Source organism: Myodes glareolus, chromosome 24 (assembly GCF_982192425.1).
Source record: "Myodes glareolus chromosome 24, mMyoGla1.1, whole genome shotgun sequence".
Classification (NCBI taxonomy): domain Eukaryota; kingdom Metazoa; phylum Chordata; class Mammalia; order Rodentia; family Cricetidae; genus Myodes; species Myodes glareolus.
Genome location: NC_142049.1, coordinates 49,550,305 through 49,575,659, shown reverse-complemented (window position 1 = coordinate 49,575,659; position 25,355 = coordinate 49,550,305). Strand labels below are relative to the sequence as shown.

The following is a 25,355-nucleotide window of genomic DNA, read 5'->3' as shown; positions in this document are numbered from 1 at the left end:
TCAGAAGCGCAGTGCAAGGAGAGAACCGGTGATCACATGCATGCTCTCACACGCCTGTGCGTGCATGTGTATGCACACATACATTGATAATACAGTAAATTAAAAATTTCAAAAAAAGGTCCTGGGAATGGTGACGTATACCTTTATTCCCAGCACTCAGGAGTCAAAGGCAGGCAGATCTCTGTAATTTCAAGGCCAGCCTGGTCTACAAAGAAAGTTCCAGGACAGCTAGAACTGTTACACAGAGAAACCTTGTTTCAAAAAAAAATTTTTTTTTTTTTTTTCAAAAAAGAAGTGCTTAGAAGATAGCAAAATGACAAGTCGTGGAAGATATAAAAGGGGTGGGGCTGGTGGAGACGAGGTAAGCAGGAAGAAGGAACACTTGAGACAGTTCAGGACTGGCTGTGCCTGGAAGGCCTTCAGAACTCTGATCTGCTTTTGGTTCACCTTCAGGCTCAAAGAAAGGGCTGAACTCCAGTTCTGAAACCTCTCCCAAGAAAGTGAAATGGTCGTCCACTGTCACTTGTCTCCCACCCTCTCTCCTCTCTGACCGTGACAGCTCTGAGTCTGAAGATACCTTTCATTCTCCTGAGAGACCCACAGGTGAGAGCTGGGACTGGTCCTTGTCTGGATGGGGCAAAGATGGGTCATTTGAGTGTGCCTGGTCCTAGGGGCTGGAGAGGAGGCTCAGCAGCGGCGCACGTGTCCTGGCAGCTCACAAGCACTGTAGCTCTGGCTCCAGGGGCTCCAGTGTGCTCCTCCACCTCCAGGGCACTGCCCTCGAGTGAAATTACCCAGCCCCCACACAAACACACAGACATAATCAAAACCAAAATAAATCAAGAAATTAAAGCAATGTTTGAGGAAAAAACTGGTGCTGTTTCAATTCATTGCCTGGAACTTCTTCCCAGTGTCCCCTTCCTGTCCGTCCCCGCAGGTACATTTTACACCTCCAAGTGGATTCATTGCCCCTGCCTTGACTCTGACCACTCCACAAACCCAGCACCTCGCTTACATCTGCGCTCATTTATCATTCTGTATGTTTTCTAGACAATTTCTGTTGTTGGTATTTGAGACAGGTTCTCTCTATGTAGCCCTAAACTGGCCTGAAACTCAGAGCTGTCCTCCTGGCTCAGCCTCCTAAGAACTGGGATTATGGGAATATGCCATCACAGTCAGTTTTTGAGTAATTTCTTCATCTCTAGCTCCCAATTTTTGATTTCTTTCTCTAGCCATATCTAGCCTGCCACTTAAAACACATACTGTGTTTCTAACTCCATATCCCAGTATCAGATGAGCCACTTGAGGGACTCTCGATCTCTAAGTTCTGCTTCTGTGTTCCCTCAGACCAGCTTGCCTTCACCACCTCTGGCCTGACATGCTCCCCAGTTCTCCCTGTTTAGAGACCTGGTGTCTTGGACTTCTGAGCTTGCGAGTGGATATTGAGGTCTCTACTCCCCCTCTGGCTGGACCTGCCCTCGTTTGTCCACTTGTCACCTCTGGTTCCGTGTCCCTTGCAGCCTCTCTACCTGTCCTGCATGTTCTTGGTGGAAAGGACCATACAGGACTCATGTGTCTTCCCAGTCAGAGCCAGGCAAGAGAGGCCCAATGTCCGGGCTTCCTGAGCCCTCTGCATAGCTCAACACATAGCCAGGACCCATTTCAGGGTATTTTGGGGTGAATGTCTGTAATGCCCTTTCTACCGGACAGACTTCTATTTACCAATAAGAGCCTGCTCTAATGTACCCTCCCCGAGAAAGCCTTCCTTGACTTCTTCCAGTCACCTATCTCTTCTCTGGCCCCAGTATCCACCTTGACTGCTTCATCTCTGATTCAATTCTGACTGGTCATATCTAGGTCATAATCCCTACCACACTGGGAGGGGTCCAGACCTGACCCATGAGGGTCTCCAATACTGTAGAACAAAGATTCTGCTCTGTGAGAGTCAAGGGATGGTGTGGGAAGTCCTGTCCATGTGTTGCTTTTATTGGTTAATAAAGAATCTGTCTTGCGGGGGGGGGGGGGGGGGCTGGAGAGATGACTCAGTGGTTAAGAGCACTGGCTGCTCTTCCAGAGGTCCTGAGTTTGATTCCCAGCAATCACATGGTGGCTGACAACCATCTGTAATGAGATCTGGCACCCTCCTCTGGCATGTGGGCATACATGGAGGCAGAATGTTGTATAATAAATAAATAAATAAATCTTAAGAAAAAAAAAAAGAATCTGTCTTGGGCCTGGCAGAGCAGAATAGAGGTAGGCAGGGAAAACTAAACCAAATGCTGGGAGAAAGAAGGCAGAGTTAGAGGCCATGTAGCTGCCAGCTGGAACCTTGCTGGTAGGCCACAAACCTCATGATAAATATAAAATAGTAGAAGTGGGTTAATTTGGGCTAGAGAGATGGCTCAGTGGTTAAGAGCATTGCTTGCTCTTCCAAAGGTCCTGAGTTCAATTCCCGGCAACCACATGGTGGCTCACAACCATCTGTAATGAGGTCTAGTGCCCTCTTCTGGCCTGAAGGCATACACGCAAACAGAATATTGTATACATAATAAGTAAATTAATTAATTAATTAATTAAAAAAAAGAAGTGGGTTAATTTAATATGTAAGAGCTTGCTAGGAATATGCTATAGTGATTGGCCACGGAGTGGTTTAATTAATATAGTTTCTGTGTGGTTATTTCAGGTTTAAGTGGCCAGGAACAAATGAACAGCCTTCCCACAACACAGGGAGAATCCCCAAATGAGTAGGAAGAGGATCTCAGCCCTGCTTCTCTCTGCTGCTTTCTCTTTATCTGGTCGTCTCCCTGCAGGTACTTGGAGCAGACCCTCAACCCCCAGAGGCAGCCCCCAATCCTCCAGGCTAAGTCCTCGGACACTGAAGCGGAGCCGGGTGACCACCAACCTCCAGGCTTTGCCCACAGGGACAAAACTGACAGACAAGAAAGGGCAGCACTGGACACTGGGGGCCCTCCAGACCCGGGATGACCAGGGCATTCTCTATGAAGGTACATGCTGTCCCAGTGCACAGGGGAAACACCACAAGGACACGGGAGGTGTAATGCACAAGGACAGCAACTTGAAGGAGGAAAGATGAGCTAGGGCGCAGGGTTTGACCAGTATTAGTCCATCAGGACAGGGAGAGCGGAGCAGCTCAGACCAGGTACCCAGGAGCCAGAGGAAAGGGTTACAGGAGATGACCAAGACCAGGAGTGGCCATCAGGGACATACTCCAGTTGCCTCCTTCCTCTAGCTTGACCCCTCCTCCCAGTGAGGCTGTTATATTTGAATCCCCAAAGAACTCACCCATCCTTGAGGTCAGAGCCCCAGGACTGTAACATGATGGGGCCCTGCTTGTTTGTGTTTTCTGTCCTGCCCGGCCCCCTAGCTGTTTAGCCCCAGAGAAAAATCACACATGAGATTTCTATAAGTTATAAAGCTGATTGGCCCGTTAGGTCAGGCTTCTTACTGGCTAACTCTCACATCTTGATTAACCCATTTTTCTGATCTATGTTAGCCATGTGGCTCGGTACCTTTTTCAGTGGGGCAGCTCACATCCTGCTGCTTCGGTGATCTGGGCAGGAGTGTAAGGAATCAGCTTCCTCCTCCCCAGAATTCTCCTGCTCTCCTTTGCATCATTTCCACTTCCTGTCTGGTTTTGCCACCTACACCTCCTGCCTGGCCAATCAGCATTTATTTAAAACATGATTGACAGAATACAGACAATTCTCCCGCACCACAGGACTCATCATCTCTGGAAGCCATGGGAGTCTCCAGGAACTGCGCTTCCCTAGCCTTGCTACTCCTCAGTCCCATCAAGTTGATGGTCAAGATGGCATCAGTGCAGGGTGTGGTGAAGGGCTGGCTGTTCTGCTTCCCTTCTGCTGGGAGAAGGCAATGGGTTGGGTTCACAGTTCCAGTTCATGATAGCAGGGAAATAAGGCAGAAACTTGAGGGGGGCTGGTCACAGCCATAAAAAGGAACACAAAATGGAATGCATGTTTGCATGCTTGCTTGTGCTCTGCCTGATATCTCCACTCTTACAGCGCAGGGGCCCTTCTTAAAGAACGTGCCACCCACAGTGGATTGAGTCTTCCCCCATCAGTTAAGACAATCCCCCACAGGCCAACCCAGGGCAGACAATCCCTCATTGAGACTTTCTCCCCAGCTAATTCTAGATTGTATCATATTGACAAATCTAACTGTCACATTTACCTAATCTCTGGAACTTTGGAGAGGGGAGGGAGGGAGGCAGATACACATAAAGGAATAGGTGTTGAGCACAAAGTATGCACTTCCCATGGGAACCAGAGAACTGGCTTGTGGTTCTGAGCAGCTTGGGGATTGGTGACCCTAACGCTCCCCTTAAGTTCTGATGTTTCTCTCTGTGCCATTCCACAGCTGAGCCCACTTCTGCCCTCCCCTGTGAATCAAGGACTCAGAAGTATAGATTCTCACTCAAACTGGTGAGTGGTCCAGGGGAAGCTCAGAAGGGAGGGTGCAGGGCTTTCAAATTAACCCTTGACTTCTGAGTCCCCTCGCAGCCTGGGGAGCCAACCCTGAAAACAGGGTACTCCTAGTCTGTGAAGAGCCATGGGACTCTGACCAAGCACACTCCTTCACTTTGGGGAGCAGAGGTGAGACATGATGCTTCCTGGTCATGTGACACTCTCCACTCTTAGCTCCAAGTTTCTGCATCAGTACTGCTGACTTCCTGAGCCTGCCTGCCCACTGCTGCCTGCCTCCTACATAGAATGTGTTTGCCAGGCACTGTGCATGTCAGCTTTATGTGACAGTATTTCGGTGTAAAACACATCAAAGGAGGAGGGATTTATTTGGTTCTTGATTTGAGAAATATGAGTATATCATATGAGGGTATTGCCAAGCAGAGCATCTCACTTGTCAATCATATGGGGAAGATGTGGCCCAGAGCAGTTCTCGTTGTGGCAGCCAGGAAGCAGAGAGAGTCTGAGAGCGCATGAGCAAAAGAATGTGGGAGTGGATGGTATCTGTGCAGACCCCTGAGGCCTAGTGCCATCTGCTTCAAAGTTCTGTGTGACCCCCAGCTGTCTCTGTGTGATGCACCCCAGCTGTCTCTATGTGACGCACCCCAGCTGTCTCTGTGTGATGCACCCCAGCTGTCTCTGTGTGACATACCCAATCCTGTGCACTGCCACTGGATCCCGTCAGCAGTCTTTGAGGGTGCCACTTCATTCCAAATTAACAGACAGAAGAAAGGAATGGAGAGAGATGGGAGGGAAAGGAGCAGGAAAAAGGAAGAAAGGAGTCGGATTAGGGATGCACCTCAGTATAGTAGCTGCCAATACACAGATCCTGGGTTTGTCAGCAGCACTGCACAAGCCAGTGTGGTTCATGCGTGTCATTCCAGCATTTAGAATGTGGAGGCAGGAGGATTCAGTCTTCAGCTACATCAAGAGTTTGAGGCCAGCATTGAGTACATGAGGTCATGTCCTACAAGAATACGGGGCTGTGGAGGATGGGGAGGAAGGGAAGGGAGACCAAGGGAACAGAGAAAGAGGGAAGACTGTTGGACAGAAACCTGGCTGTGTTTAATGCTATGGTCTTCAAAACCAAGGTAGAATAGCATATGTAGTTAAAAGATTTGGCTTGACTGGTGTGTGTGTATTCAATCTTTAAAATATATATTTTATGTGAATAAGTATTTTGTCTGCATGTATACTTTTGTACCATTTGCTTGTTTGGTGCCCACAAAGGCCAGAAGAGGTGCCAGGTCCCCTAGAGCTGGAGTTACAAGTGGTTGTGAGCTGCCTGATGTGGGTTCTGGCAACCAAACCTGGATTCTCTGAAAGAGCAGCCAGTCCTCTTAACCATTGAACCTCTTCAGCCCCTGATACACCAGGGTTTTTTTTTGTTTTTTTGTTTTGTTTTGTTTTGTTTTGAGACTGGTTCTTAATACATAGACCAGAGACCAGGTTGGTCTGAATTCCCTGGTAGTGGTGGTCATGTCCTTATTGGCCAAAACTTGGTCATGAAGCTGTACCTCATTGCAAAGGAGGCTGGGAAATTAAGTTTTTAGCTAAGGGCCACATGTCTAGGGCAGACTTGTGGGTCTTACCCTGAAATAATCAAGGGGGTGGGTACTGAGAAGCACAGCCTGCTCAGTCAGGACTCTCCAGTGCTGACCTGATAAAGGGACAGAAAGACACTCAGTTTGTTGGTGTAACCCTGGGGTCTGGCTGAGAAGTTGGGGCCCTTATCTAAGGGAGTTTGATATAACAGCCTCTGCCCTCCTCTCACCCCCCAGGACTCCAAGGATGGGCGCCTTTTCAACGAGCAGAACTTCTTTCAGAGGGCAGCCAAGCCTATGCAAGGTATTCCTCGGGGACTGTGCAAGAGAGTTAAGTCAGGTGCTAGGGCCCACAAGGTGCTCCAGGGTGACTGGGCAGGAGCACTGGGTCAGGTGACAGGGTCCTCAAGATATTTAAAGATGTGGTGATCAAAGACATGGGTATGCATCTTCCTGCACCCACAACCTGACTCCCATCACCCTGAGCCCTCTGGCCTCAGAAGACAGCTCTGGAGACAAAAATGGTGATTGTCAGCACACTATATGACAATCACATCACAAATTCTTAGGGAAATTTTTAATTAAAAATTGGTTACTTTCAAAACAAACACATAATGCCTGGTAATACTTTTTCTGTTCTGTTAGCCATGCTCCGTGTGTTGACTAACTCTGTCATGTGCTCAGATGGCACTGCCTGCTCTGCCCCTCTCCAGCTGCGCTCATTCCCGTGGTGCTGCTGCCGACACTGGCCTGCTGGGAAGTATTTACCCCATAGGTCGGAGCTGAACTACCAGCTACCCTGGACCCCTGCCAGCCCACACCTGGCCAGGTCTCAGTCCACCCAACTCCTCTGCACTGGCCCAGGGGCAGTGATGCTTTCTGTGGCTGTTAGATTCCTGCTAATCTTAACAACTTTGCGTGTAAACTCAGAGATCACCCTGTCCTCCCTCCCTTCTTCCTTTTCTTTCTTTCATTATTTTGAAACTGGGTTTCATGTAGCCCTGGGTTTCTTGAACTTGAAATGTAGTCAGGGATAACCTTGAACTCCTGATCTTCCTGCGTCCACCTCCTGATTAGTGGGATTACCAGTGTGCTCCAGCACATTTGATTTTATGCAGTACTGAGGATGGGACCCAGGACATTATACGTGCTAGGGAGGCACTCTACCAGTCGAGCCCGTCAAAGCTCATGCTCTTAACCTCTTCCCCTCATGCCAGCTTTGTGCATTCTTGCTCAGCAATTACTGGCAGACGTGGTTCACAGATGTGCCCACACTGTGCCCACCTCTTCTCACTGTCACCATTGAGGATCAGAGTCTGGTCTGGGCTCTCTGCTTCTGGCCTAATCAGGGGTTGTTCCTATGGACCTGGCATCTGACCGTGAGTCTGACCCTGAGTCTCTACGTCATGCAGTGAACAAATGGAAGAAGCAGTGCTTGGTTCCGCTCCTGGCCATCCCCACCTGCATTGGCTTTGGCATTCACCAGGACAAGTACAGGTGAGTCACCTCACTTGCTGTCGCCACTCCTTACCCCAGCCAGTGACCCCTCTGCTGCATAAGTAGGCTTTCTCAGGGGGACATCTATGCCCTTCTTCAGAGTGGGGCTGTGGCTTATATGACCAGGGTAGGTCCAGCTTTGCAAGTGAGGAATTTATTCAGCTGAACTTAGAGAGCAGCAGGTGACCTCAGCACCTCTTCCAGCAAAGTCTCACTGCCCGTAATTGTTCCTTTCTGGGCAGCAGAGCGGAAGGGAAGAAAGCAAAGTGGAACAAGTAGCAAAGAGAGTGAAGGCTAAGAGACCCAAGAGTAAGGGAGGGCCGGCATACCTACGAGGCTCCCTGCTTGCTGAGAGCTGGGATGTGGGAACTGGTGAAAGCAAATGGGATTCTTTACAGTTTGGTCAAGGACTAAGGGGTGAAGAACCTCAGTCCCCATAGCTGCTCCAGGGCATTGTGAGAACTTACAGGGAAGGGGGACAGGGAGCTCAAAGGCAGAAATACACAGCTATAGACTAGCACTGGCGGAAACAGGTGTCCTAACTCACCCTGCCCAATTCCTGTGGGAAACCTTGTAGGGCTTGTAGCTCCCATGATTCTGTCTTCTAGGTTCCTGGTGTTCCCCAGCCTGGGGAGGAACCTTCAGTCAGCCCTGGATGATAACCCGAAGCATGTGGTATCAGAGAGATGTGTGCTGCAGGTGGCCTGCAGGCTGGTATGTGCCTCAGAACCACTCCTCCTCCTCTTCAAATCCCAGCTTCCCCATCAGGCAGAGTAACTTATCTTCATGGGCACACAGAGGCAGAACACCAGTGGTCTACTTGGGTGGGTGATGATATCCTGCAGGATCAGCCTGGAACAAAAGGTGCAGGTCGTGGAGCCTGGACTCTCAGGGTGAATGGGAACGATTAAGATGCTGGGTGGAAGAATGGCGTTGGTGTGTAGGAGAGAACTTTCCAGACTAAGGAGGCAGCTTGGGCCAAGGCTTGTGTCTTACTTACTTTTTTATTGCTGTGATAAGACACTGTGGCCAAGGACCACTTCAGGAAGAAAGGTTTCTTTGGGCTCACGGTGGCAGAGTTAGAGTGGCGTGACAGTCAGCAGGCGGAGGAGAAGCTGAGCCAGCGCCAGTGCAAGGAGGCTGTGAAGCCTCGAGCCCAGCCAGGAGCGCGTCCTCCAACAGTTCTGCCAGCTGGGGACCCCGCACTCAGGCGCCCGGGGCTGGGGCCGCCTCACTCACTCTTCACCCCTCGTGCGCTCACTAAAGAGTCACCCGGTACCCAGCTTTCTCTGGCTGCCATCCTGTCGTCTTGTCTTCATTCTCACAGTTAAGTAGACAGAGCTCTGGCAGACAGTTGGCTTTCAGAAATGACCCCTGCTTGCCAGGCAGTGGTGGCACACACCTTTAATCCCAGCACCAGGGAGACAGACGCAGGTAGATCTTTGAGTTCAAGGTAATCTGGTCTACAGAGCAAGTTCCAGGACAGCTAGGGCTAAACAGAGCAACCCTGTCTCGAAAAACAACAAGAAAGAAATGACCCCTGCTTAATAAAGAGTGTGGAGCCAGATGACATAGCTGGAGAGATGTAAGCAGCACGGGGGTGGTGTCTTATTAGGTGACGTGAGTATCCTAGCATCATCTGTAGTGTGGAGGAGGCTGCAGAGAACAGCCAGCAAGTCCATCACACACAGTACGAATGCCAGGTGAGGAACAGGGGCTGCTGGGGGCAGTGAGAAAGAAAGCTGGACAGGTGAAGCAAAAAGACCCGCAAGCCATGTGGGGTTGAATTGGAGCAAGGAAACTTGAGGAGGGATGAAGGCTCAAGTGAGGATGGTGATTGCAGAACATCCTGGCCAGGGGAAGAGTATAGAACAAGTGGCCCCAGGGTCAAGTAGGGCTCTGGAGATACAAGCAGGATGTGACTGACACCCAGATGGCTCCTTATGACAGTTCGGAGTTCAGTGTGAAAGTCTGTCTGGAGATGCAGGTAGAGATTGCTGGGAAGGGATGCCGCTCAGCAGCAGAGCTACTACAGAACCCCAGTAAGGGGCTTGGCAGTTAGCCTCTTCACTCTCAGAAACACGAGCGGGGCTCTAGTGTTGGAGGTGCTGGTGACTTCTGCAGACTTTAAATCACAGGAGGTGGATGGAAAACAGGCATCAGCTAACTGCTGGGGTTTTTTTTCTGGACTTTTTGAGACACGGTTTCTCTGTGTAACAGTCCTGCTGTCCTGGAACTAGCTCTGTAGATCAGGCTGGCCTTGAACTCACAGAGATCAGCCTGCCTCTGCCTCCAGAGTGCTGGGATTAAAGGCTTGTGCCACCATGTCTGGATAACTGCTGAATTCTTTAGATAGTCTAACTTGAGCCATGACCAAGCATGCTAACTCAGTGAACTGCCTCATGCTATACTAGAACTTGGTAGGAACCCCTTTCAGTCCACAGTCTGGTGTCCCTAGGTTGCTAGTGTTGCTCCTTTCCTATTTGTCATGACTCTGTCAAGTCATGCCACCTCGACATCTTCCCCCTCCAGCTGGATGCTCTAGAGTTCATCCATGAAAATGAGTATGTTCACGGGAACCTGACGGCTGAGAATGTCTTTGTGAATCCCAAGGATCTAAGCCAGGTAAGAGCCAGACCGCTCCAGCACACATGCATGCACACACGCACACATGCATGAACACCCCTTTTGTGCTGCTGGGGATGTGGCTCCATTGGTAGAGTACTTGCCCAACGTGCATAGAACCTTGAGTTCCATCTCTGAGACCAGATAAATAGAGCATGTTGCCATTCAGCTGTCTTCCCAGCATTCAGGGAGTGAATACAGGAGGACCGGGAGTTCAGTCACTCAAACCCAGGTGTAGTAGTGCATGCCTTTAATCCCAGCACTTGGGAGGTAGAGGCAAGTTATCCCTGTAAATTCAAGGACAGCCTAGTCTTTGTAATGAGTTCCAGCACAGCCAGGGCTATGTAGAGACCCTATCTCAAACAGCAGCAGCAACAAAAAGTTGAGTCACCTTCAACCACATACAGAGTTCTGTGTCAGCCTGGCCTATGTGAGACCGTCCCCAAACACCAAACACAGTCAGTGTTACAATTTGGGAGTGAAGCATGTCTCCAGAGGCTGGTGGGCTGGTGGTGCTTTAGAGGCTGAGGTGGGTGGAGTGCTGGAAGTCCAGGCTCAGTTCCCAGAGTTGGGGTTTGTGAGTGCCCAGATCAAAGGACCCTGATGCCACACTAGACTAGACTTATTTATTGATGGAGTCATACTTTGGAAATCAGGAGTGGGGCTCCAGGATCTGGCCTTTCAAGGATAAATTTTGTCTTGTCCTTGTTTCCCCTCCATTGCTCTCCCTGATCCCCAGCCACTGTGAGGCGAGCAGTCCCCACTACTTGGTCCACCATGATGTTCATTCTCACCTGAGGTCCAAAGTAGGGATGCAGCTGAGTTTATGCCTAACCTTCTGCACCAATAGGCAGCTGCACACCTTCCCCTTTAATGCTGTCAGCTATAGACAGCTGCTGACACAGGCATCTGTGCCCACAAGGCTGCAGTCCTAATCTCAGGTCTGTGTGCCTCTTTGTCCACAGGTGACCCTGATGGGCTATGGCTTTACCTTCCGCTACTGCCCAGGTGGTAAACACGTGACCTACAAAGAAGGCAGCAGGAGCCCCCACGAGGGAGACCTGGAGTTCATTAGTGTGGACATTCACAAGGGATGCGGTGAGGGGGACCTGGAGTTCACTAGTGTGGACATTCACAAGGGATGCAGTGAGGGGGATCTGGAGTTCACTAGTGTGGACATTAACAAGGGATGTGGTGAGGGGCTCAACACCATGACACACTCCTCATCCTGGGCAGCTCCGTGCATTTTCAGTCCTAGGCAGGAGACCCCAGAAATAAAGGGTCAGGAAAGGTGCCGTGATAGAGACCGGGAATATAAGCAGTATCCTGGCCATGTGAAGGGTTTGTCCCCATCAGCACCAAGGAGAACTGGATGGTGGCCTTGGAGCAGTGGGAATGTGGGATTTAGGACAAAGGTAGGCAGCTTTGTCGTACTTCCAGAGGTGATGAGTGCTACCATAGAGTCGCCTAGGAATGTAGGTGGAGAAGTGGGGCCATCCATTACTGAGCATGAGATCTGTATGGTGTCATGAGAGTTAAGCACTGAACAAGAAGGACCCGGTTTTCCATGGGAAGTGTGCCGGAGGGGTGACCGCCCTAGGCAGATTCTCCATCCCCTTTCTTGAATGTCAGTATCATGATCATCCACCTGCCTGCACATCTGCTTCCATTAGACGAGTCTCTGAGCAGGGCTGGTGCCCATACTGCACCAGTCAGGAGGGGAAGCTGCTGCTGCTGCGCTTAGCGCACAGCTGCCTCAGCAGTGACTTAGGAGGCCAAAGGAACGTCCCGCCTCATGCTGCTGGGTCTGCCCTGTTCTGTCTCTGTGATGAGGTAGCTCCATGCTGCAATCTTTTCCCACTTAACTGGATGGGAAATGAACTCCAGTCTGTTTGGGAGGCCAGGCCTGGTACACAGGCCCTCAGAGCTCATTGGATTGTTTTAACATAAGATGACTCGGTGCTGAAGTAGGTGACAGGTAACACAGTATGTGAGAGTCATGGGGCGAGTAAGAGCAGCTGGGCACTGAGCATGACGGCCAAGACAGTCTTCATGACTGGTTGATGGAAGGTTAGGGATAGACACGGGAAGAGGAGGAGCATCCAGACTGAGCCACCACCTCTCCCTTTTCTCCCCAGGGCCCTCCCGCCGCAGTGACCTCCAGACCTTGGGCTACTGTATGCTCAAGTGGCTTTATGGGTCACTGCCATGGACAAGCTGCCTTCCCAACACCGAGGAGATCACTAGGCAGAAGCAGAAGTGAGTCTAAGGGTCTACAGCACCCAGTCGTAGCCCAGCACCTATTCAGGGAGGGGAGGAATTCAGATCCCAGCAGGAAGCTGAGGGGTGGGAAGGCAGCCACCCACAGAACCACAGCCCTCAAGTAAAGTCTCTGAGGTATATTCTAACAGAGGAGAGTGTGGGCTCTATGGCCGTGCCACCCACGGTTGGCTTCTGGCTCCACTCTTCTGGGAACTGGATTAGTACTTTGACTTCTGTGAGCCCCCGTGATCCTCACCATGGACTGCTGTGTAGCACCCAAGTCACGAGCTGTGATGGGTTAGGAGGTGAGTGAACTCTGCACAGGCTTCATGCTCATTGCATGCAAGACACCACAACTCATTCATATGACGTGCACCCCTAGGCACCCTGCTTCCATGCCCCAGGACAGACTTTGGTCTCGGCGTAAGAGTCTTCAGGCCCTAACAGCTGTTCTTTAAGCAGCTGGTAAGGGCAGAGGGAAGCAGTGGACTGGGGCTCAGCACCAAGGATAGCAGCAGGAAACCCGCTCTGGGACTGGGCACTGTGGGCCACCAGGGAAACAAAAATGGCTTTGAAAGGAAGCACTCTGTACCGAGGACAGTTAGATGTTGGCGTCAGGGTCTGCCATATGGTGAGGAAATGTGGCAGGGTCTGTGGAGTGTGTTGCTCAGCACAAGGACATTAGACACCAGCCCTGGGAATTCCCTGAAGGTCCTGGACCTGTCCAGACTGGATGGCAGTAGGTCCTGCGACCATCCAGGATGGACTTCACAGGCTGCCGAAGTCCAGAGATCAAGCCTTTAGGCTGTCTCTAGGATTCTCAGTGGGGCCTTTGGAGGATGAGATCTCTGAGAAAAGAGGGAGCACCCAGGGAACACCCTCAGGCTGCTTTGCTTCCTGTTCTTGGGGTAGTATAACTCCATGGCATGTGCCAGTAACTCTCCTGTTCAGCCACAACATGTGGTGCTTTTTCCACAGCAGGAGAATAGTTTCCTTTTGAAATGAAGCCCAGTGGAGTGAGCAGGTGGCCCAAAGGCTAAAAGGCCAGAGTGGCAGGTTAGCAAGATGCTCCTGTGGCTTGGATTAGGAACAAACCAGGAAGCCTGCAAACACTGCAGCTCTAGCAGGTGCTGGCTTGTGTCTCAGGTGGAGAGCCTTGACTCTGCAACATGAATCTAGTTTCCTTATGTCCGTATCTGCTCCCACATCCCCTGGCAACAGAGAATATGCTGTGGGTGTCCAAGATCTAGTGGTGCCATAAGCAGTAAGGAATACTCTGAGCCAGCCTGGGCTTGAGTGTGGACACAACGGTGAAGTAGCAAGGAGCAGTCAGCAGGTAAGGATGGTGGCCCAGAGCAGTGAGGGAACAGAGATGCCCTCTTCCCAGGTGCAGAAAGCAGTGAGTGGCAATGAGGCCTGTGAGGCAGGCAGATATGATGGAGACCAGGCCACAGGGGCTGCTGGTGGGCATTGTGTTCTTTACTCTGCACTGGGGAGTCACAGGCAGGCTGTGAGCATGAAGGGGTAGGGCTGTGGCTGGTCAGAGAGAGACCATATCGCCCTTCCAGAGTCACAGAGTAGGAGGCTTGAATTAGGTATAGCCAGGAAGGAGCATAGTAGGAACTAAGACCCAGAGGGAGGCCTTGAGAAAGCTTGACTGGGAGGCAGGAGAGGAGGTGGATGGTGGAGGCCAGCCTGGAGTCTAATAGAGAACCAGTGGGGTGGGGGCTTAGGGAGTGTTTGCATGTGTGGTCCATCCTCACATATTAAAATATTTCTAATTGTCATCCTACTGAAGGTATCTTTAACAACTAATCCAGTCTTGTGGAATTGGGTGTTTGCCTGTGATCTCACACAGTCACCAGACATGCAGATTCCTAGACCTGGGCATAGCTCAGGACAGCATGTGCCTAACACCTGTAATCCCAGCATGAGGAGGTAGAGGCAGGAGGATCAAAAGCTCAACTAGAGTGAATTAAAGGCCAGCCTGGGCCACACGACATTAGGCCTCAGAACACTAAAACTTTGATAATACTGTGAAGGTTGCGTGTTAACTAGTTGATGGAGCTACTGTGAGCAGAAGTTTGGGAGCTGGACTGTGATGTGACTGAAGGTTTCTCTCCTGCCCACCAGTTCACACACATGAACTCAGAGGCGTACTACTGATTGCAAACTGCGTGGACTATGAGCTAAGGCTCATTAACTACTTACAACTTAACCCATTTCTGTTAATTGTATCACCACCTGCCCCATGGGCTTACTGGTAATGCTCTGGCACCTTACTCCTATGGCTGCTGGCACCTCCCAGACTCTGCCTTCTTTTCCCCTGTATCTTTGCTTGGATTTCCCACCTGACTCTATTCAGCCTGGCTACTGGCCAAATCACCTTTATTAACCAATGGTAATAAAACATATTCACGCATACAGAAGGCCATCCCACATCACTGTGGTTCTGGGTCCATTAATTGAGTTCTCGAGGCAAATCTGTTAAGACATAAATACATAAGTACCACACTTGAGAAGTGTGTGGTCATTGGGTGTGTTTGTTTGTGTACACACACATGTGTGCATGCTGTGTGTGTGTGTGTGTGTGTGTATAGAGGACACCTCATTTTTTTGGGGGGGGGTTTCGAGACAGGGTTTCTCTGTAGCTTTGGAGCCTGTCCTGGAACTAGCTCTCATTGACCAGGCTGGCCTTGAACTCACAAAGATCCAGTTGACCAGGCTGGCCTTGAACTCACAAAGATCCGCCTGCCTCTGCCTCCTGAGTACTGGGCTTAAAAGCGTGCGCCACCACTGCCCGGCTAAGGACTCTTCACCCTAAGGACACATCACTTTCCTTTTCCATGTGCTTCTCCCCTGAAGGTATCTGGGCAGCCCTGAGCTTTTCGTGGGACTGTGTGGCCGCTGGAACAGGGTCTCAGGTATGTCCTATGTCCTAGAGAGGATGGGCAGGCAGGCCTCACGGCTTGGAGACCTTTCTTTACCTACTATGTTTTTCTTCTTTGAGTTTTCCCAATTACATGTGCACTATGTGTGCCTCTTGTAGGAAACAAACAGAAAACATGTAGAAATGTGTAATGTCTCCCAAGAATAACTGAACACACACACATAATTCTTGGGTTGATTTGAAGCTGAGAGTGGAATCCAGGACTGGTGTCTGCCAGGCAACGGCTCACACTGGGCCATATCCCTAACCTCTATACATAGTTTTTCTTTTACTTTTAATTGAACTTTATACATTTTGTTTATTTAATTTGATATAGGGTCTCCTATGCCAACCTAGACTGACCTCAGACTCACTGTGTACCCCAGGCTGGCCTTGAAATCATGCTCCTCCTTCCTCCACCTCCAGAGTTCTGGGATTACAGGCAAGCACCATGCCTGCATTCACATATAGTTTCTTGTTTGTTTGTTTGTTTTTATTTCTTTACTTTTACTTTTATTTAGAGTGTGTGTGTGTGTGTGTGTGTGTGTGTGTGTCACAGCCTGGGTGTGGAGGTAAGAAGACAACTTCAGTGCTCTTTCCTGAGGCTCAAACTCAGCCTTGGTGGCAAGTGTCTTCACCCACTAAGCCATATTGATGGCCTGTAATTTTTGTTTTGGATTTTTTTTGGGGGGGGCGGTTTGGTTTTGGTTTGTGAGACAGAGCCTTTCTGTATAGCCCTGGCTGTCCTGGAATGCACTCTGTAGACCAGGCTGGCCTCAGACTCACAGAGATCCACCTGCCTTTGCCTCCCAAGTGCTGGGAGTAAAGGCGTGCACCTCCACTACCTGGCAGGCCTTATCATTTTTTAATAGAATTGTATTACCGAGATTAGGTTTCTTGTTTTCCTTGCTTGAGACAGGTAGATTGTGGAGGTTTCTTAAATTAAAATTTGTAGAATTTGGTTGTTTGAGACAGGCTCTTACCTGTATTTGCCTGCCTCAAGTACTGAGACCAAAGGTGTATGCCTCCAGCCATCTTTTAAGATTTGGTAAGGGGTTTTTTTTGTAATTAAAAAGTCCATAATATCTTTGACTTTAAAACTGAATTATAGTCTGGGGAGATGGCTCACTGTGGGCCAAGTGTTTAACATGTAAGTGTGAGGCCTGAGCTCCAATCCCCTGAGCCCACGTGAAGCCAGGTGCAGTACGTATTTCCATAAGCCAGTATCCCCATCTCGAGACAGAAGGCAGAAGTAGAAGTCCTGAAGTTCGTGACAGCTGCCTGTGCACAGCGGCACGCCACGAGGCAGTGCTCAGATAAGGTGGGCGATGAGACCCAACCCTCCAGTTCTCTGGCCTCTCCAGGCATGGCGAGCACACACACCTGCATGGACGTACTTCTGTGCCTGCACACGGAAGATTGAAGCTGAGGTGTGGCCTTGTAGTCATGAAATCAGTTTGGTGGGTGAGCACTAGAAGTTAGAAGAGGAGTAGAGATAGCTTGGTGGTTAAGAGTATTTACTGCACACCTTTAATCCCACACTCAGGAGGCAGAGGCAGGCGGGTCTCAGTGAGTAAGGCCAGTCTGGTCTACAGAGTGAGTTCCAAGACAGCTAGGGCTACACACGCAGAGAAACCCTCTCTTACCAAAACAAAATGAAAACAAAAAACAAACAAAACAAAACTCCGTGAGTTCTGAGTCAACCTGGTCTACATAATGAGTTCTAGGTCAGTCAGGGCTACATAGAGACTCTCAAAAAATCAAAACAACAATAATAAAAATGTTTCCCCAGCACTCAAGAGACCAAGGCAGTAGGATTGTCAGGAACTGGAGACCAGCCTCTGCTACATAGTGAGTTCCAGGCCAGCCTGGGTACAGAGTAAGACTCTTTATAGACTTTTTTTTTTAATTAAAAAAAGAACACTTTTCTTCTAACCTGTGTGATATAAGCACCTACACCTACTTACAGGACCAAGGTTACCTGATACAGCTGGCGAGAAATTACACCAAGCTTGGGTTGTAAGGGCCATAGCAAGACTGAGTTTTATTGAGAGTAATCAATATACTTTGTGTACTCTTATCAGAAACAATATAGTGGCAATTTCCAGGATCAATACATTGTAGTTACCAGGATACAATGTTACTAGCAAGCCATACAGAGCACACAAGATTAATGTCTAAGACCAATTGTCCTGTCAAGCTTCCATGCTTCCTTGACTGCTAAGGGAACATTCAGAGAAACACAAAGCAGCCTGAATGCTTCACTGTCTGAGAGTGTGCCTTGATTCTCAGGAACCATGGACTCTCTCCTGAACAGTCTATGACCTATGCCTCTCAAGGCAGCGAGGCCAGGCCAGCTCCATGGTTCCCTGCAGTGTAGCACACCTCATTTTGTGCTGCCATGAACTAAATGTTGTTTCTCTTTTCCAATGGTTGAAACCTTTTTAAAAGAACACTTCTTTGCACATAGGGCTCACCTGCAGTTTCTGCTGGTGACAGAGATGCCCATCTGCTTCTCTCTGCTCTGTGGCTCCTGTGTGCACTGTGCTCACATCTCCATCCAGTCTCAGCTGGAGCCTGCAGGCCCATGTTAGAGGTGCACATAGGTTTTCCTCTCCGGAATGTGCTGTAAAGTAGTGTGGTGGGAAGGGGCTGGGGTGGGAGATTGGCCCACGTGACAGCTGCTGGCTCTGACTGAGCATTCTGCTGCTCATCATTCCACTCGTGCTTCCCGCACACGGACAGCAGACGTAGGACTGTAAGTGACTCTGAGCACAGGGAACTGGGGATGCCACCTCTCAGCCCTCTCCTGTGCTTTTGGGTATCTTGATCACAGAGGCCCTGCAGGAGTACCTGAAGGTGGTGATGACCCTCAATTACGAGGAGAAGCCGCCTTATGCCACACTGAGGAATAATCTAGAAGCCCTGCTGAAGGATCTGCGGGTGTCACCCTATGACCCCCTGGACCTCCAGATGGTGCCTTAGGTGGAATCCAGGTGAGGAGGCTCTTGTCTTAACCCCTCACCCACAACCAGGCCTGTGAGGGACTGTTTGTCCCAGACCCAGCTCCTGGTAGGCCCAGGGCGGCTGACTTTGAGCTGTGACTTCTCGGGCCACTGCCTCCACATGGCAGGCGCTCAAGGCTGCTGGTCCCTCATGTTGTTGGTGCCTCCAGGACCTCCCAGAAGTGTGGCAGGAAGGAGGGGCTCAAAACCCTAACAGTCCTTGCAACCATGTTTATTATTTTACAGGGCTTCTGACTTGCAGTTGAACATGAAGTAGTGTCTCTCAGCTGTTTGATCTCATTCGCTCCTGAAAGAACCCTTTGAATGTGCATTCTCACCGCTTCCTTGAATCATCTCCCATAATGTGAAACGTCCTCATCCCTCCGCAGTTGTGGATGGAGGTGACTGGGTTCTGGTGGCAGCAGTGGCCACTCCCTAGGGCCCTCCTGCCACGGGCATTCCTGTGATTCCGTAATAAACTTTTTAATCAACACCTGGAGCATCCAGTGTCGACAGTTGAGGGAGAATCTTTCTCCTGTTCACCCAGACACTCCATCTTTTCCTGAATAGTTCCAGCTGCCAGAATGATAGTGCACACATGAAGCCCAGGGCTGAGAGCTGCCTTAGCATAGCAAGAAAATGTCAATCAAACAAAATCTTCCAACTTGCTCATTCCTACTTTCATGAAGTCAGTCGTGCATTCAGCCAGTGTTACACTGCTTCGTCTCGCCACCTTTGCACCCTCCAACGTCCTTTTCATCCGCCCACACTTGCTTTCATCCTTCATCTTCGTGTCTTTCATCCATCTGCCTAGTGCTCCATCCTGCCAGACAGGGTTTCTCTGTAGTACGGCTCCAGAACTTTTCTGGAACTCACTTTATAGATTAGTCTGGCCTCAAACTCACAGAGGTCTGCCTGCCTCTGCCTCCTGAGGGCTGGGTTTAAAGGCTTGCGCCACTACCGCCTGGCCCTACCAGTCTGTGTTTACTCTCTCCATGCCTCTCTTCATCCTCAGCAACCTTCTGCCTGTTCAGGAGGCCATGGGAGTATACAGCAAGTGACAGCTAGTGTTCAGCAGGTTGACCCACCAGACTATGACTGATGGGGAGCCCCAGTTGGCGAAGCCATGGAGTTACAGACTGTAAGTGACCGGTTGCTTCTGGCTCTGATCTCTCAGGTGCTGCCGCATTCCTTCCCTAACAACAGCTGTGGGTGCTTTCCCACTGCCTGTGTGTTTATCTCACGTATAAACTCCGTCTACTGTGGACACATATAGCTGTGGATGGCCAGGAAAGTGGTTTTTGATGAGTATAAATAACAGTAGGACATTTGACATTACTCAGACTGACATAGGAAAGTAATAGTATTCTCTGTTACTAAAACAGCTAATTTTAGACTTCAGAGCAAACTCAAAGCAAACTGGTTGCCCCTAGAGACAAATACAGGAGGTCATTTTCCCAGGTGTTTATTGCTAATTCAAGGTCAGAGCTTGAAGCAACTTTAGTAGACATAACTTTCTCAGCAATTATTGTTTAAGTCTTAAATTTCAATGTCACTTTCTGTCTAGGAAAGAACTTTGTGCACAGTGAAGTGTTACTCGCTGGCTGGTCAGTGTGACCTCCCTGGCCTGAGAAAAATTGTGTGATTTATCTTGTGTTGTGAGAATGGGTCGGGCCCTGAAAACATAACATAATTGTCCAGAGTTTGGCTGAGAGAGGAAGTATGTGGAGCTGTGCAGAGAACTGCTGTGTCGAGCGCTGGGCAGAGGTGTGTGTGTGTGTGTGTGTGTGCGTGTGCGTGCGCGTGTGCACTTAGTAAGGGTGTAGCTAAATGAGCAGAGAGACAAGTGTGAGGGAGGAGGTGACATGAGAGACATGGCCGTGCTGAGGACGCAGCTGAGAATAGATGTAACTGTGTGGAGATGTGTGGCTGTGTCGATGCAGAGGTAGGTGGGGAAAGATGGACGGATGTGCAGGAGAGAGCGGCAGAGATGTAACTGTAGAGAAATTGTCAAGAAAGTGATTATTTAAATTGAGGTAAAAGAGAAGATTACCATCAGGAAAGTGTGTGCTTGTTTCTTTTTTCTTAAGTTATCATCAGAAATTGTATGTTTCTTTATTTACCCTCAGATAGAAAAAGTCTAGCCCAAAGATAGAGAAGAAATATTTCCTCAGTCCTTCACTGATCTGAGAAGGATTTCTTTTTTTCTCCCCTGGGTGCAATTCTTGGAGCTGGCCTCCCAGGCTGAAACACACCTGTTCATCTGCCATTCCACCCATTATTTTTTCAGGTTTATTTTATTATGTATATGTGTGTCAATATGGATATTGTGTGTGAATGTATATACCAGCAAAGATCAGATCCCCTGGAGCTGGCATCCCAGGGGGTTTTGAAGAGCCCAGTGTGGGTGCTAGGAACTAAACTTGTGGTCTCTACAAGAGCAGAAGCACTTTCAACTCCTGAGTTATTTCTTCAGCCCCCAACCTGTTCTCTTCACTAGGGGATTCGAGACAGGGCTCGAACCCCGAGCCTCAGCCCTAGCCCCTCACTGGTGGGGGGCACTCGTCACAATGGCAGGAGCATGTTGGAGAGAAAACCCTATGGTGTACTAGTTGACTTTCCATCACTACGACCAAAGACCATGTACACCGTGTAGATAACTGAGGAAGAAGGTTTTCTTCTGGTTCCTTCACAGAGACTGCAGTCTGTCCTGTGGAATGAACAAGGTAGACCACGAGACAGAGAAGGGTCTGATACCCTGCTAGCTTTCTCATTGTATTCATCCTGGATCTCTGCCGAGATGTGCTGCACAGGCATCCAGGCTGAGTCTGCTTGCTGTGTAGCAGTCCTCCACTCTTGTTAACAAGAACTAAGAGAGGCTCCTTAAGACTCAGGAAGTAGAAAACATTTTAAAAAGAAAGAAAGGGAGGGGACAAGCTGAGGATGTAGCTCTGGGTAGACCACCTGCCTAGCAAGTATGAAGCTCTGGTACATTCCATATCACTAAAGATGGAAGGAAGGAAGGAAGGAAGGAAGGAAGGAAGGAAGGAAGGAAGGAAGGGTAGAGACAAAATTACAGAAGAACATGAAGTAGGTTCATTCATTTTGATCTTTTTTTGTTTTTTTAAAGACTTAATATATATACAGTATTCTGCAGAAGGCAGCACCAGATCTCATTATAGATGCTTGTGAGCCACAATGTGATTGCTGGGAATTGAACTCAGGACTTCTAGAAGAAGAGCCAGTGCTCTTAACCTCTGAGCCAGCTCTCCAGCCCCACTTTTGACCTTTTTTTTTAGGGATAAACTAATTCTACCACCTAGTAGGACATTTTCATACACCTGCTATGCATTGATCATGCTCCTTCTGCTACCTCCGCTCGCTCTCTCTTCACTTCCACTGCCTTGAGTCTGCGTTCCAACACATAACGGCCCCTCACTTGAGAGAATATATGTATCTGTCTGTGTGTCTGGCTTTTTTTCTTAACATGGTATCATTCTGTTCCAAGTATTTTCCTGCAATGAGATTGTGATTTCATTCATATTCATGGATGAATAATACTCCAATGGTGTGTGTGTGTGAGAGAGAGGGGGGGGGAGAGGAAGGGAGGAAGGGAGGGCGGGCAGAAGACAGCAGTCCTGGCTGTTTTGGAACTCGCTCGTAGAGCAGGCTGGCCATTAACTCACAGAGATCTTCCCTCTGCCTACTGAATGCTGGGATTAAGATGTACGCCTCTATCACCTTGACCCCTAGCATGAAGTCGGAGCAAACTGAAAGTAGGCTCAGCTTTTCAGTCTCAAAGCCCCCCTGTCACATGCATCCTCCTGCAAGGCTGCACCACCTACCATTCTTCTCTTTCCTCCTTTCCTCCCTCCCTTCCTCCCTCCCTCCCTCCCTCCCTCCCTCCCTCCCTCCCTCCCTCCTTTCCTCCCTCCCTCCCTCCCTTCCTCCCTCCGTTTCTTTGTTGCTTTTTGAGACAGGGTCCCTCTGTAGCTCTGGCTGTCCTCTGGTACTTTTTCCTCATGTACGTGACCTTCTCTGGAGAGTGTCTTTGGTGTTGCCTTTCAGGAGGTAACCCCCTGCACACTCTGCTGTGATTAGTGGATTCGGCACAGCACCTGTCTAGCACAGCTCAGGGACCCACTGTGCAGGACTTGCAGGAGTGGGGTCCCTCTGGTAGTCAAGCAGGTGTGGGCTCGCCCTCCCTGTGTTTTCACAGTGAAGGCAGAAACCCTTATTGCTGTTGCCACTCACTGTGGTATTGAAAATGACTCTGATCGCGGCTTTGCCAACCAGAGTGAGGGACCTTGGGTGCTTAACTCTGTTCAGAAACTAGTATAGTCCTGATACTTCATGTGGAGAGGTAGGGGCAGGGATCACAGCACATACCCTCACGTGTGTGTGCACACACACATCCACACAGGATGCATGGCACCCAGGTCAGTCTTGTCATCGCTGTGATCTGGCACGGTGTATGAACGCCAATGCTGAGGACCCCTGTAGGTGCAGCATCTACTGGGTTATCTTATTTCTCTGAGTTCTTACTAAGCCTGTGCCTGTTGAGACCTCAGACCCACCTACCTGTTCCCACATAGGCCAGTCATTGCCTGGTAGTACTGCCCAGGGTGAGCTGGGCCCTCCCACATCAGTCGTCAATCAAGAAAATGCACCCCAGGCCTTTTCTCATCTGAGGTTCCCTTCTCCAAAATGACTTTGGCTTGTGTCAAGGCGACATAAAACTAGCCAGCACAGTGACAAAGCACTTTTCTAATATGTATGTCCTGGGCTTGCTTTTCATTGTTGCCTTGATGATGTTAATTTAACTTAAGACAACACAGCAAGAATAGCAGCAGAAGAGAAATAGAAAAATACAGAAAAGAATATAAAGTTAAAATGTTTAACTAAAATTGGAAACGATAAGATACATGTGGAAGGGGCTGGGGATCTGGTTCAGCAGTTAGGAGAACTGGCTGCTTTGGCAGAGGACACGGTTGTTTCCAACACCCACATAGTGGCTCACAACTATCCATGGCTCCAGTCCCAGGGAATCCAGTGCCCTATTTTAACTTCTCTGGGCACCAGGAAGAACGAGGTACACAGGCATACATGCAAAATATTCACACACATAAAATATAAATCAAACCTTTAAAAAAGAAGTGTGGGGTTGGAGAGATGACTTGGCTGTTCTGTCAGAGGACTGGAGTCAATTCCCAGCATCCACATGGTAGCTGACACCTGTCTGCAACACCAGCTCCAGGGGATCTGACGCCTGCTTCTGGCCTCTATGGGGACTACACTCAGGTGTCCTTGTGTACACACTCACACACTCACACATACACACACACACACACACACACACACACACACACAATATAAAGTAGGTCTTTTTTCTTTAAAGACAAAAAAAAAAAACAAGAGAAATATTAGGGAAAACTAGAAGGAAGGGAAGAGCCTGGTGGTGGTGTGAACCCATGGTCCCAGTGTTGGGAAGTAGAGGCAGGAGGGTCAGGAGTTCAAGGCCAGCTTGACTGCTGCGCCAGCACTGCTTGGACACCAAAACTGGCGTTGGGTGCCAGGATTGAGGCAGGGAGGCTTCACTGCTGAAGGAAGAACAACAGCCTTTATTTTGCCCTGAGCTAAAGCCTTTTATACCTTTAGGCAGCTGGCTGGAGACGTGCTGAGCAGCCAGAGGTCAAGATCAGGGCATCGAGTACTGGAAGCTTTTGGGAAAACCACCGACCAGAAGGAACACAAACATCTTTGTTGATTACAAGGAAGTTTAGCTGTCCATCAGGGGGAGTAAGGGCAGCCAGATCACAACACTTGAACTGTCTCAACAAGGAAACAAAAAGAAAAATTGAGCTGGGCATGGTGATGCACACCTTTAATCCCAGCACTTAGGAAGCAAAGGCACGTAGAACTCTGAGGTTCAGGGCAGCCTGGTATACAGAGTGAGTTCCAGAACAGCTAAGGCTGCACAGAGAAATCCGGTCTAAAAAAGAAAAAAAAGAAAAGAAAGAAAAAAAGAAGGAAAAGAAAGGAGAAGAGAAGAAAAAAAGCATTAATTAAAAATAAAAACATCCTCCCTACAAGGTACTTAAATGGGAGATTTTTGTGGAGTATTAGTTTAAGATGGGTCACATTCATTTATGCTGGGTCGTATTTGTTTAATGATGCAAAGACTTGGCTTCTTTTATGTTGCATTTGGTTAACTCTGTGAAGCTGTTACTTTGCCTGTCTAAAACACTTAATTGGTCTAATAAAGAGCTGAACAGCCAATAGGTAGGCAGGAGAGAGAGAGATAGGTGGGACTGCCAGTCAGAGAGAACAAATAGGAGAAATCTAGGCTCAAGAGCAAGGAATGAGAAGAGTGAAGAGCAAGAAAAGGAAGAGAGGAGAACACCAAGGGCCAGCCCACATGAAGAAGGACGCTTAAAAGAAACCCCACACTAGCTCAGAACTGAGTGTAATTGAGGGTTATTTATTTAGAGGTAGACTCACAGATCACAATCCTCTGCTGGAACAGGGAACAGCAACCGAATCCTGTAGCTGGAAAAGAGGCCAAATGCATGCTTTACATCGGCATATATAGTGTAAGAGGCCAAGCCCGTGCTCGCTTCGGCAGCACATATGCTGAAATTGGAACAACACAGAGAAGATTAGCATGGCCCCTGCGCAAGGATGACATGCAAATTCGTGAAGCGTTTCATATAAATAAAAAATAAGAGGCCACACCCAAGTGGGCAGGTAACTTAAAGGCTATTGGTGGTAGGAATTTCTACAGCACCTCCCCTTTTGTTTAAATAAGAGAATTCTAAGCCTAATACAAAATTATATACAATAAGAACAAATATATCAAGCAAGAAACATAATAAATGTTTCAATAATTATCCTATCCTAATGAGTTTAAGTCTTGTAGAATAAACATGAGAGGAAAGTAACTACAACTATCTAGTATTCAACCCCATCGAAGATCCAAGAAGGGAAATAA

General features: G+C 49.0%; 1 protein-coding gene and 1 non-coding gene across 7 annotated transcripts in view; both read left to right on the top strand.

Annotated features, from left to right (window-relative positions):
* Nucleotides 1-18,857, top strand: part of Vrk3 (VRK serine/threonine kinase 3) — a 31,846-nt gene extending 12,989 nt beyond the window's left edge. Inside the window, exons 4-15 of one of the 6 annotated variants that reach the window (XM_087901376.1) lie at nt 454-603; nt 2,811-3,005; nt 4,399-4,463; nt 6,284-6,350; nt 7,396-7,543; nt 8,152-8,257; nt 10,076-10,168; nt 11,134-11,266; nt 12,307-12,427; nt 15,296-15,354; nt 18,196-18,355; nt 18,611-18,857. In XM_087901376.1, coding sequence (XP_087757502.1) covers nt 454-603; nt 2,811-3,005; nt 4,399-4,463; nt 6,284-6,350; nt 7,396-7,543; nt 8,152-8,257; nt 10,076-10,168; nt 11,134-11,266; nt 12,307-12,427; nt 15,296-15,354; nt 18,196-18,344 — 1,286 coding nt within the window. In that variant the 3' untranslated portion in view covers nt 18,345-18,355; nt 18,611-18,857. The other 5 variants (XM_087901377.1, XM_087901380.1, XR_015736364.1 and 2 more) reach the window with 5 other exon arrangements.
* Nucleotides 18,858-24,973: 6,116 nt separating this feature from the next.
* LOC148118244 (U6 spliceosomal RNA) lies at nt 24,974-25,080 on the top strand. The gene has a single exon (XR_015736596.1). It is a non-coding gene; the product is annotated as a U6 spliceosomal RNA (small nuclear RNA).
* Nucleotides 25,081-25,355: the final 275 nt, after the last annotated feature.